The sequence below is a fragment of the Oncorhynchus masou genome, chromosome 24 (assembly GCF_036934945.1).
Source record: "Oncorhynchus masou masou isolate Uvic2021 chromosome 24, UVic_Omas_1.1, whole genome shotgun sequence".
In the NCBI taxonomy this organism is placed as follows: Eukaryota; Metazoa; Chordata; class Actinopteri; order Salmoniformes; family Salmonidae; genus Oncorhynchus; species Oncorhynchus masou.
This window is the reverse complement of record NC_088235.1, coordinates 75,283,590-75,295,907: the sequence shown is the minus strand read 5'-3', so window position 1 is coordinate 75,295,907 and position 12,318 is coordinate 75,283,590. Positions and strand designations below refer to the sequence as shown.

The 12,318-nt window shown below is 40.7% G+C and overlaps 1 protein-coding gene across 2 annotated transcripts; it reads right to left on the bottom strand.

Moving 5' to 3' along the window:
• Window positions 1-1,326: 1,326 nt before the first annotated feature.
• On the bottom strand, window positions 1,327-2,975 carry LOC135512646 (transcription factor JunD-like). 2 transcript variants are annotated; one of them, XM_064934880.1, is made up of 2 exons: window positions 2,826-2,975; window positions 1,327-2,602 (listed from the first exon to the last, which is right to left on the bottom strand). In XM_064934880.1, the coding sequence occupies exons 1-2, from the start codon at window positions 2,971-2,973 to the stop codon at window positions 1,809-1,811; spliced, it is 942 nt and encodes a 313-aa protein (XP_064790952.1). In that variant the 5' UTR covers window positions 2,974-2,975; the 3' UTR covers window positions 1,327-1,808. The 2 variants fall into 2 exon arrangements, with proteins under 2 accessions (XP_064790952.1, XP_064790953.1); XM_064934881.1 differs by having other exon boundaries at window positions 1,327-2,918.
• Window positions 2,976-12,318: the final 9,343 nt, after the last annotated feature.

The following is a 12,318-nucleotide window of genomic DNA, read 5'->3' as shown; positions in this document are numbered from 1 at the left end:
GATGCATGTTCACCACTATCATTATCTAGTGTGCATCTCACATAGAAATACAGAAGACTCACAAACACAGCAGTTGCACCATCTCATTTGGCTTTGCTTCCAGGAGCCTGCCAGCCCCTGCAACATCACATCTTTTATAGCCCTGGTACTGATGCTGCAAATTCAAAGCAAGCTGGGACCATCTGTTAATCACTGTCTCATAGGTGTCTGGCTACGGTATCTATAGAGTGGTCTCTGAGGCTGCGTTCAAAGCAAGCTGGGACCATCTGTTTCATAGGTGTCAGGCTGTCTACACTAAGGTGTTTATACCAGAGATGACCTTGTCATAACATTAACCATGAAGCATTAATACAGGTTTGACTTACAAAAACAACACCAACAGTCAACTGTGCTACCACAACTTGGTCATGTGCAAACATGTTCATACTGTATAAAGTAACTAAAAGTAGTCTTCATTTTTGCTTTGGACTAAATGACAATACATAGACCTACCAGCATAACCGGCACTCAATTGAACAAAAAAATTGTGTTGATACAACTAATTAGATGACATTTCGTATACTTAATCAATACATGAACTCATCTACAGCACAATTTCTTATCCTACCTCATTTGCACATGCTGTAAATAGATTTTCCCACTGTGTTATTGATTGTATATGTTTGTTTATTCCACGTGTAACTCTGTGTTGTTGTATGTGTCCAACTGCGTTGCTTTATCTTGGCCAGGTCGCAGTTGTAAATGAGAACTTGTTGTCAACTAGCCTAACTGGTTAAATAGGTGAAATAAAAATAAATAAAAAAACTGTCTAATTTCTGCAATAGGCCTATCGTATTACACCAGCAGAGGGCACAACACACCATGTTGATACACAATTCACGGACATATCACAGCAAACGGACTTCCTGCGAGGAATGGATACTGTATCCAATATGCTAAATGCTACAATGTCACGATGGAATCCATTCTCCGGACGTGAATCCAGAGTTAGGAGTCAATTTGGGCCTAATAAAGTTGGCTAATATGCAAACTTGTAAAATTCACATAAGTGGAAAAGTGTCCCATGGGAATATTGTACTAAAAAGTGTATTTATATCAAATACATTGTAATGGTGGGTTGGACCCGAGTCATCATTTATTGGACTTTCCAAATATGTATTGAGCAATATCCTTGTGTGCCCCACCCAATCATTTATCCTATTGTGAAAACGCAACTAGTATAGTAAAGGCTTACTGTCGCTTGTGAAGACATTGGTGTGTAGGATCTTGTTTTGTTGCTTCTAAATTAATCAGAAAACTGAACCAACAGACAGCAAAACACGTGCCTTGAATTACCAAGCAAGGTTTATTTGATAACTGAATCCAAGTAAAATAGGAATGTGAAGGGAAATATTCAGTGCAACAAAAAGGTGACAACAGTTTCACATTAAGATAACACTGAAATAAGACACTGGAGCATTGAATATAACATGTACAAGTGCTTGCTTGTAAACGTTAAAAGGGGGAGAAAAAAATAAAATAACTTGCACCCAATGACACCCTCTTAGGTAACATTCGAGTTTGTCAATAAACATGCAAATATGTATTTATTCAGTATAAGGCTATGATATAGTAATACAATAATGATGAACTGGTTTGATCCAGTCATACACACATGATAAAGAATGTGTAAACAGAAAATGTACATTAGTGAAGTCCTTTTAGTCTGTAAAGTCGATGGCTCTACGTGCATAATTGAGATATTTGAGAGCCAACAAGAGAACAGATATTGAGCTTATTTATGCTGGTTGACCAATGTTGTCCTGCGATTAGTACACTTGAACTTGATGTGGCAACAATTGGCATCCGCTGTTCACATGATTCAAAACATTTTGTTTTAGCTGAGCCACTTGATCCCGGAGTACACTTGCCGTTGAGGCCAGGTCAGTGTTTTGAGTTTTTAGGTTATTGACTTTGTCTTCGAGTCTGGATATCCTCTCCAGTTTCCTCTTTCGGCACTTGGACGCAGCAATTCTATTCCGCAGCTTTTTCCTCTCGGCTTTAATGCGCTCCTGTGTGTCCATGTTGATAGGTGACAGTGGTGGACTGTCGCCGAAGCTGTGCAAGTCAGGGACGGTCTGCGGCTCATCCTTCAAGGATTGCAACCGGGAATGTGCTTGTTGCTGCTGTGTGCCACCTAAATGGTGAGAGGGAGGAGGTGGGAAGGGTACAGTGTCTGTGGAGTAATTGACAGTGGTGCCCAAAGGCCCATTACCATAACTGTTCAAGTTCGTATAGACGGGTAAGTCCATGTGTACAGTGACGGGAGCCACGTTGGTACTTAGGTCGAGACTGTTCATTTGAGCGCAAGTCCCCCCGTTCAGCTGGTTCTGTTTGTGTAAGTCCTCCAGAGCCTTGACGAATCCCTCGGCAAACTCCTGTTCGTCAGTTACTGACTTGGGGTAGAGGAACTGAGAGGTCGGTGTTGTTACGACCATTCCGTTGGACTGAATGAGGAGTCTCTCCAGCTCCGGGGAAGCCAGTTTCAGCAGCCCAAGGTCCGGGGAGTTGAGAATGCTCTCGGCGTCGGCGTCGCGGAGATGGGGCTTTAGATTAGTGGCATCTACAAGGTTTAAATGAATGTCATTCTTCATCATATTTTGGTAAAAGACAAAATCTAAGATGACAGCAGCTGTAAAAATTCAGCAGAGCCTTACGACAGAAAGAGGGGTTCCCATAACCTCTCAGTTGCTGTCGAGGAAACGATGCGTAAATTTGCATAACATTAAATCAAATGCTCTTTTAAAGTTGCCCTACCCCTTCTCCAAGTTCAGGGTACAAATCACCTTTTGCCTCAAATGTTGTCGTTTTTTCCCTTGTTAATAAACCATTGATAAGAAACAGTCGATGGTTAATCTCCCGACTAGAGGGGTAGAAGTTCCAATGTGTGCGCTCGCATGCTGCCGCTACCTTTTCTATCCTCGTAAATTCCATTATGTCACTTCAGAGCGCGCAGATTGGACAGAAATCAGGTTTTTTTCGTATTTTATTTGAATAAGGGGACGTACTAGCCCCATTGCCATGGAGAAGGCGGGTAAACTGCAAACACTGCGGTGCATTGTGGTTTGATGTCATAGCAAATCTTGGATGGAGGCGTGGGGGTTGGTCAAGGCTTGTTTTCTTCCCTGTTCTATTGCTTTGCACAGTAAAACAAGTCATTGAGTTCTGTTTGACAAATGTTTTTGCACTAAATACCTTATAACATTATTTTTTACCTTGTCCAAAAGTGTGGTGTAAGAAGAAAATAGCAAATTGAGAAGATACTAGGACTAAGAGTGTGGTTTTTAGAATGAGCTTTATAAAAACACATGATATATAATGACTATCAGTGTATTGAAGGTCACACTATTTTCACTAACTGATTGACACAGTAAAGGCATATACAATGTTATAAGTTAAGAGTGACCTAGTCTTATTTTCAAGATTCAAAGTTTATTCACCACAGGGCTGATTCTGACCCAAGTTAAGTGCAAGTAAATGAAACGGAATTCCCATTTTCATGCACTTTTCTCTCTAGGTGTATTCTGACCTTTAACGTAAACATGAGAATAGCATGCTATTCAACCACTATTCGTTTGGGGTGGAGATCTAATAAATGAAGGTGTGGCGGAGGTGTGTCTACAGATACTTTGTATTCTGATCTTGACTTAATTCCCTATTTATTCCACCACCTCTACGCACAAAGAAAACATTAATAAGGTCTAGCGAACTTACCGGTTCCAAGTGGAAAAAGCATATACTTAATTTTTTTAGATTGAAATAACACCGTTCTCCGTGCACTGTAATTTACAACTTAATGAGAGCTATTGATAAGAGCTCGGTAAATGAGTAATCCGTTTGGATAAGGGGATTGTAAATATACATTGTTTTAGATCTATTTTACCTTATAATCACTGGAAACTAATGTGAAACCAGTCAAATGGCAGCATTTCATGAACAGTAAAGTTTATGAAATGCTGTGCCATTATGCAGAATTTAAATTGTACTGCCTTTTTACTTGCAGGGATGGGCACCCTCGAATGTCTTAGTTATAGGCTACACAGACTTTCTCTGTTTCCTATTTCTATCAAGGTAAATATTAGCCACAATCAGTATCGACCGTAGGGAGTCCTAACAACCACACATATTCAACTGCCTATTTACTGTTAGTTCCCTTCAGTTGTTACAGCCTACATTATTATTCCATTTAATTATATTGTTTTGTTGACCTGTATTTGCTTACCTCTGTAAATGCTGCCACGGCCGTGTGGTTGCTGCTGAGGATTATTATTAGTAACAGTTGATTGATATATATATATATATAAATAAATAAATACATGTAGGCTAATTAAATCGTTATGGAGTGGAGCGCAGACTCAACGAGCTACACAAAATATTCTGTCAGAGGAAGAAAAACTATAATTTGTAAAAAAATATATATAATAAATGAAAAATAAAACAGTAATATATTTTGATTAGATAAAGACTCAATCCACCTGATTTAATACATGTTAGAATCACCTTTGGCAGTGATTACACCTGTAAGTCTATCTAGGTCTCGAAGAGCTTTCCACACCTGGATTGTGCAACATTTTCCCATTATTAATTTTAAAATTCTTCAAGCTCTGTCAAATTGGTTGTTAATCATTCCCAAACAACAATGTTCAGTTCTTGCCATAGAATGTCAAGCAAATTTAAGTGTAAACTGTAACTCGACCACTCAGGAACATTCACTGACTTCTGGGTAAGCAGTGTGGTGCCAGGACAACAACCTCTCCCTCAACATCAGCAAGACAATGGAGCTGATCGAGGAATACATGAAAACGTAGGGCTAAGCACAACCCCATTCACATCGACGGGACTGTGGCGGAGATGGTTGAGAGCTTCAAGTTTCTCGGTGTCCACATCCCTAAGGACCTATCATGGTTTCAAACACACCAACACAGTCATGAAGAGGGCACGACAACGCCTCTACCCCTTCGGGAGGCTGAAAAGTTTTGGCATGGGCCCACAGATCCTCAAAACGTTTTACAGCTGCACCATTGAGAGCTCTGCATCTGACCGCAAGGCTCTACAGAGGGTAGTCTGTACGAACCAGTACATCACTGGGGCCGAGCTCCCAGCCATCCAGGACCTCTATACCAGGCGGTGTCAGAGGAAGGCCCTAAAAATTGTCAAAGACTCCAGCCACGCAAGTCACAGTCTGTTCTCTCTGCTGCCACACAGCAAACGGTACCGGAACGCCATGTCTGGGACAAAAAGGCTCCTGAACAGCTTCTACCCCAAAAGCGATAATACTGCTGAACAGTTAATTAAACGGCTACCCAGACTTTGTGTTTCCCTCTCTACCTACATGTACAGTTGAAGTCAGAAGTTTACATACATTTAGGTTGGAGTCATTAAAACGTGTTTTTCAACCACTCCACAAAATTCTTGTTAACAAACTATAGTTTTGGCAAGTCGGTTAGGACATCTACATTGTGCATGACACAAGTCATTTTCCCAACAAATGTTGTTTACAGACAGATTATTTCACTTATAATTCACTGTATCTCAATTCCAGTGGGTCAGAAGTTTAGATACAGTATGTTGACTGTGCCTTTAAACAGCTTGAAAAATTCATCACCAGAAAATGATGTCATGGTTTTAGAACCCTCTGATAAGCTAATTGACAGCATTTGAGTCAATTTGAGGTGTACCTGTGGATATATTTCAAGGCCTATCTTCAAAGTCAGTGCCTTTTTGCATGACATCATGGGAAAATCTAAAGAAATCAGTCAAGACCTCAGACAAAAAAATTGTAGACTTCCACAAGTCTGGTTCATCCTTGGGAGCAATTTCCAAACGCCTGAAGGGACCACGTTCATCTGTACAAACAATAGTACGCAAGTATAAACACCCTGGGACCACGCAGCCGTCATACCGCTCAGGAAGGAGATGCATTCTGTCTCCAAGAGATGAACGTACTTTGGTGCGAAAAGTGCAAGTCGATCCCAGAACATCAGCAAAGGACCTTGTGAAGATGCTGGAGGAAACAAGTACAAAAGTATCTATACAGTGCCTTGCGAAAGTATTCGGCCCCCTTGAACTTTGCGACCTTTTGCCACATTTCAGGCTTCAAACATAAAGATATAAAACTGTATTTTTTTGTGAAGAATCAACAACAAGTGGGACACAATCATGAAGTGGAACGACATTTATTGGATATTTCAAACTTTTTTTAACAAATCAAAAACTGAAAAATTGGGCGTGCAAAATTATTCAGCCCCCTTAAGTTAATACTTTGTAGCGCCACCTTTTGCTGCGATTACAGCTGTAAGTTGCTTGGGGTATGTCTCTATCAGTTTTGCACATCGAGAGACTGAAATTTTTTCCCATTCCTCCTTGCAAAACAGCTCGAGCTCAGTGAGGTTGGATGGAGAGCATTTGTGAACAGCAGTTTTCAGTTCTTTCCACAGATTCTCGATTGGATTCAGGTCTGGACTTTGACTTGGCCATTCTAACACCTGGATATGTTTATTTTTGAACCATTCCATTGTAGATTTTGCTTTATGTTTTGGATCATTGTCTTGTTGGAAGACAAATCTCCGTCCCAGTCTCAGGTCTTTTGCAGACTTTTGCAGTCTTTTGCAGGTTTTCTTCCAGAAAGGTCCTGTATTTGGCTCCATCCATCTTCCCATCAATTTTAACCATCTTCCCTGTCCCTGCTGAAGAAAAGCAGGCCCAAACCATGATGCTGCCACCACCATGTTTGACAGTGGGGATGGTTTGTTCAGGGTTATGAGCTGTGTTGCTTTTACGCCAAACATAACGTTTTGCATTGTTGCCAAAAAGTTCAATTTTGGTTTCATCTGACCAGAGCACCTTCTTCCACATGTTTGGTTTGTCTCCCAGGTGGCTTGTGGCAAACTTTAAACGACACTTTTTATGGATATCTTTAAGAAATGGCTTTCTTCTTGCCACTCTTCCATAAAGGCCAGATTTGTACAATATATCACTGAGGTGGGAGACTCTGTGGACAGAGTCTCCCACCTCAGCTGTAGATCTCTGCAGTTCATCCAGAGTGATCATGGGCCTCTTGGCTGCATCTCTGATCAGTCTTCTCCTTGTATGAGCTGAAAGTTTAGAGGGACGGCCAGGTCTTGGTAGATTTGCAGTGGTCTGATACTCCTTCCATTTCAATATTATCGCTTGCACAGTGCTCCTTGGGATGTTTAAAGCTTGGGAAATCTTTTTGTTTCCAAATCCGGCTTTAAACTTCTTCACAACAGTATCTCGGACCTGCCTGGTGTGTTCCTTGTTCTTCATGATGCTCTCTGCGCTTTTAACAGACCTCTGAGACTATCACAGTGCAGGTGCATTTATACGGAGACTTGATTTACACACAGCTGGATTGTATTTATCATCATTAGTCATTTAGGTCAACATTGGATCATTCAGAGATCCTCACTGAACTTCTGGAGAGAGTTTGCTGCACTGAAAGTAAAGGGGCTGAATAATTTTGCACGCCCAATTTTTCAGTTTTTGATTTGTTAAAAAAGTTTGAAATATCCAATAAATGTCGTTCCACTTCATGATTGTGTCCCACTTGTTGTTGATTCTGCACAAAAAATACAGTTTTATATTTATGTTTGAAGCCTGAAATGTGGCAAAAGGTCGCAAAGTTCAAGGGGGCCGAATACTTTCGCAAGGCACTGTACTTCCAAAATTGGGGCAAAATGGGTTAAAGACAACAAAGTCAAGGTATTGGAGTGGCCATCACAAAGCCCTGACCTCAATCCTATAGAAAATGTGTAGGCAGAACTGAAAAAGCATGTGTGAGCAAGGAGGCCTAGAAACCTGACTCAGTTACACCAGCTCTGTCAGGAGGAATGGACCAAAATTCACCCAACTTATTGTGGGAAGCTTGTGAAAGGCTACCCAAAACATTTGCTCTGTCGGAGGAATGAGCCAATTAAACAATTTAAAGGCAATGCTACCAAATACTAATTGTGTGTATGTAAACTCCTGACCCACTGAGAATGTGATGAAAGAAATAAAAGCTGAAATAAATCACTCTCTACTATTATTCTGACATTTCACATTCTTAAAATAAAGTGGTATTCCTAATTGACCTAAAACAGGGAATTTTAAATGGATTAAATGTCAGGAATTGTGAAAAATTGAGTTTAAATGTATTTGGCTAAGGTGTATGTAAACTTCCGACTTCAACTGTGTGTGTATATATATATTTGATTAGTTCAAAAATGGATTTAGCAACTACAAACCCTTTAAGTTTATCAAAAGTGTGTGAGATTGAGCATGTATCCATTAGGCCTATGGGTTTCTTTTTTTATCCTTTATGAATTACATTAAGCACTAAAAGCCTCACTTTTATTCCATAGGCTGGGATCTGCACTATGCAGCTGTTGCAAGAGCGCATTTTTCACTGGCTGTCCAATGGTTTAAAAAACAGTGATTGGTAGGCAACTTAAACTTCAACCATTATTGGATTGAAATACACATAGAATTGTGAACAGCCATCGACAACAACCACAGTCCGTAAGGTGCAAATAGCTAAACGAGAGAGCAGCAGTGTGATTCACATCAACGCGCTATGTAGATATCAATAATAAGTGATATCCGTATTGCCGTAGACTACACCCCTGCTGTCATCCTTACCTCCAAGCGTTTATTTTAGTTGGATAATCTTTGGATGCCAACAGCAGTCACATCATTGGAAGATATAGCTTGGATTGTAGCCTACAAAAGCCTATTCCAAAAGCCTATTTCCCACGATCCATCAAACACATTTGGTGTGTCATCATAGTGGTCTCAGACCTATGGACAGACTCGCTCACGTTGTACACATTTAAAAGTGTTCCTTTATTCAATACTGATTTGAATGCATTGAAAAAACAGAAGTGTCAGATTTATTTTCCGCAAACATCCTTTCTGAATTTAAAAGTAATCCTCAAAGTAATCATCTAGTTTTTTTAAAAGTATCTGTAATCTGATTCCAATATTTTTGCTGGTAACAGATTACAGTTACATTTTTATTATAATCCCTTACATGTAACGGATTACGTCATCCGTTACTCCCCAACCCTGGTGACAAGGTAGGGGTGGTATACAGTAGATGGTATTTTACCAAACAGGGATAAATCCATATTATGGCAACAATAGCTTAAATAAGCAAAGAGAAACGACAGTCCATCATTACTTTAAGACATGAAGGTCAGTCAATTCAGAAAATTTCAAGACCATTGAAAGTTTCTTCAAGTGCAGTCGCAAAACCCATCAGGTGCTATGATGAAACTGGCTCTCATGAGGACCACCACAGGAAACGCAGACCCAGAATTACCTCTGCTTCAGAGGATTAGTTCCTTAGAGTTAACCACACCTTAGACTGCAGCCCAAATAAATGCTTCACCAGAGTTCAAGTAACAGACACATCTCAACATCAACTGTTCAGAGAAGAATGAACTAATCAGGCCTTTATGGTTGAATTGCTGCAAAGAAACACACTACTAAAGGACACCAATTAGAAGAGACTTGCTTGGGGCAAGAAACACGAGCAATGGACATTGGTGGAAATCTGTTCTTTGATCTGATGAGTCCAAATTTGAGATTTTTGGTTCAACACACCTCCAGACTGTGTAAGGGCTATTTGACCAAGAAAGAGAGTGATGGAGTGCTGCATCAAATCACCTGACCCCAAGCCAATTGAGATGGTTTGGGATGAGTTTGACCACAGAGTGAAGGAAAAGCAGCCAACAAGTGCTAAGCATATGTGCAAACTCAAAGACTGTTGAAAAAGCATTCAAGGTGAAGCTGATTGAGATAATGCCAAGAGTGTGCAAAGCTGCCATCAAGGCAAAGGGTGGCTACATTGAATAATCTAAAATCAAAAACATATATTTATTCGTTTAAAAATGTTTTGGTTACTACATGGTTTCATATGTGTTATTTCATAGTTTTTATTCTACAATGTAGAAATTAGTAAAAAGAAATAAAGAAAAATCCGTGAATGAGTAGTTGTGTCTGTATACTTCTGGCCCTTCTTTGGACACAGTGTTAACAAACCTCCAGACGAGCTTCAATGCCATACAACACTCCTTCTGTGGCCTCCAACTGCTCTTAAATGTAAGTAAAACTAAATGCATGCTCTTCAACCGATCGTTGCCCGCACCAGCCCACCCGTCTAGCATCACTACCCTGGACGATTCTGACTTAGAATACGTGAACAACTACAAATACCTAGGTGTCTGGTTAGACTGTAAACTCTCCTTCCAGACTCACATTAAGCATCTCCAATCTAAAATTAAATCTAGAATCGGCTTCCTATTTCACAACAAAGCATCCTTCACTCATGCTGCCGAACATACCCTCGTAAAGCTGACTATCCTACCAATCCTCGACTTCGGCAATGTCATTTACAAAATAGCCTCCAACACTCTACTCAGAACATTGGATGTAGTCTATCCGTTTTGTCACCAAAACCCCATATACTATCAAATCAATCAATAAAATGTATTTATAAAGCCCTTCTTACATTTGCTGATGTCACAAAGTGCTGTACAGAAACCCAGCCTAAAACCCCAAGTAGCAAGCAATACAGGTGTACAAGCACGGTGGCTAGGAAAAACTCCCTACCCACCACTGCGACCTGTATGCTCTCGTTGACTGGCTCTCGCGTCATATTCGTCGCCAAACCCACTGGCACCAGGTCACCTATAAGTATTTGCTAGGTAAAGCCCCACATTATCTCAGCTCACTGGTCACCATAGCAGCACCCACCCGTAGCACTCGCTCCAGCAGGTATATTTCACTGGTCATCCCCAAAGCCAACTTCTCCTTTGGCTGCCTTTCCTTCCAGTTCTCTGCTGCCAATGACTGGATCGAATTGAAAACCCCCCCCACTGAAGCTGGAGTCTTATCTCGCTCTCTAACTTTAAGCATCAGCTGTCAGAGCAGCTTACCGATCATTGCACCTACACACAGCCCATCTGTCAATAGCCCACCCGTCAATAGCCCACCCAACTACCTCATCCCCCATACTGTTTTTTTCTTCTTCTGCTTTGCACCCCAGTATCTCTACTTCCACATTCATCTTCTGCACATCTATCACTCCAGTGTTAATTGCTAAATTGTAATTATGTCGCCACTATGGCCTATTTATTGCCTTACCTCCCTAATCTTACTATATTTGCACACACTGTATATATATTTTTCTATTGTGTTATTGACTGTATGTTTGTTTATCCCATGTGTAACTGTGTTTTTGTGTTGCACTGCTTTGCTTTATCTTGGCCAGGTCGCAGTTGTAAATGAGAACTTGTTCTCAACTGGCCTACCTGGTTAAGTAAAGGTGATTTTGTTTGATTTTGTCCAAACTTTTGACTGGTACTGTATATACATGTAAACAAGAGTTATAGTGATCAGTAGCAGGATACATAGATCAATACCAATGTAATGGCAATCAATAATCAATGGACAGTAGTGTAATGGGGTAAGACAGAAAATCAATCATTTTAGCAGCAGTCTGAGTTGTCTGAGTGGGTAGAAACTTGTAAATGGGCATATAGTCAGTGTGGATAGTCTGTGGGAGAGGGAGAACAGTAGTTGTTAGTCTTATGGCCAGGGGATAGAAGCTGTCTCTTTGTCTGAACCTTGATGCACTGGTACTGCTTGTTGGACGGCAGCATTGAAAACAGTCCATGTCTCAGGTGGCTGGAGTCTTTGTCAATTTTGGGGGGCTTTTTCAGATACCGCCTGGCATCTATTCTAAAATGTATTAGCTCTTTATTTGTCCTCATCAATCTACACACGATACCCCATGATGACAAAGCAAAAACAGCTCATAGAAATTTTAGCAAATTTATAAAAAATGTAAACTGAAATATCACATTTATATAAGTATTCAGAACCTTTACTCGGTACTTTGTTGAAGCACCTTTGGCAGCGATTACAGTATCAGGTCTTCTTGGGTATGACACTACAAGTTTGGCACACCTGTATTGGGGAGTTTCCCCCATTCTTCTCTGCAAATCATGTCAAGCTCTGTCAGGTAGGATGGGGAACGTTGCTGCACAGCTATTTTCATGTCTCTCCAGAGATGTTCAGTCTGGGCTCTGGCTGGGCCACTCAAGGATATTCAAAGACTTGTCGCAAAGCCACTCCTGTGTTGTCTTGGCTGTGTGCTTAGTGTTGTTGTCCTGTTGGAAGGTGAACCTTCGCCTCAGTCTGAGGTCCTGAACGCTCTGGAGCTGGTTTTCATCAAGGATCTCACTGTTGCTCTGTTCATCTTTTCCTCGATCC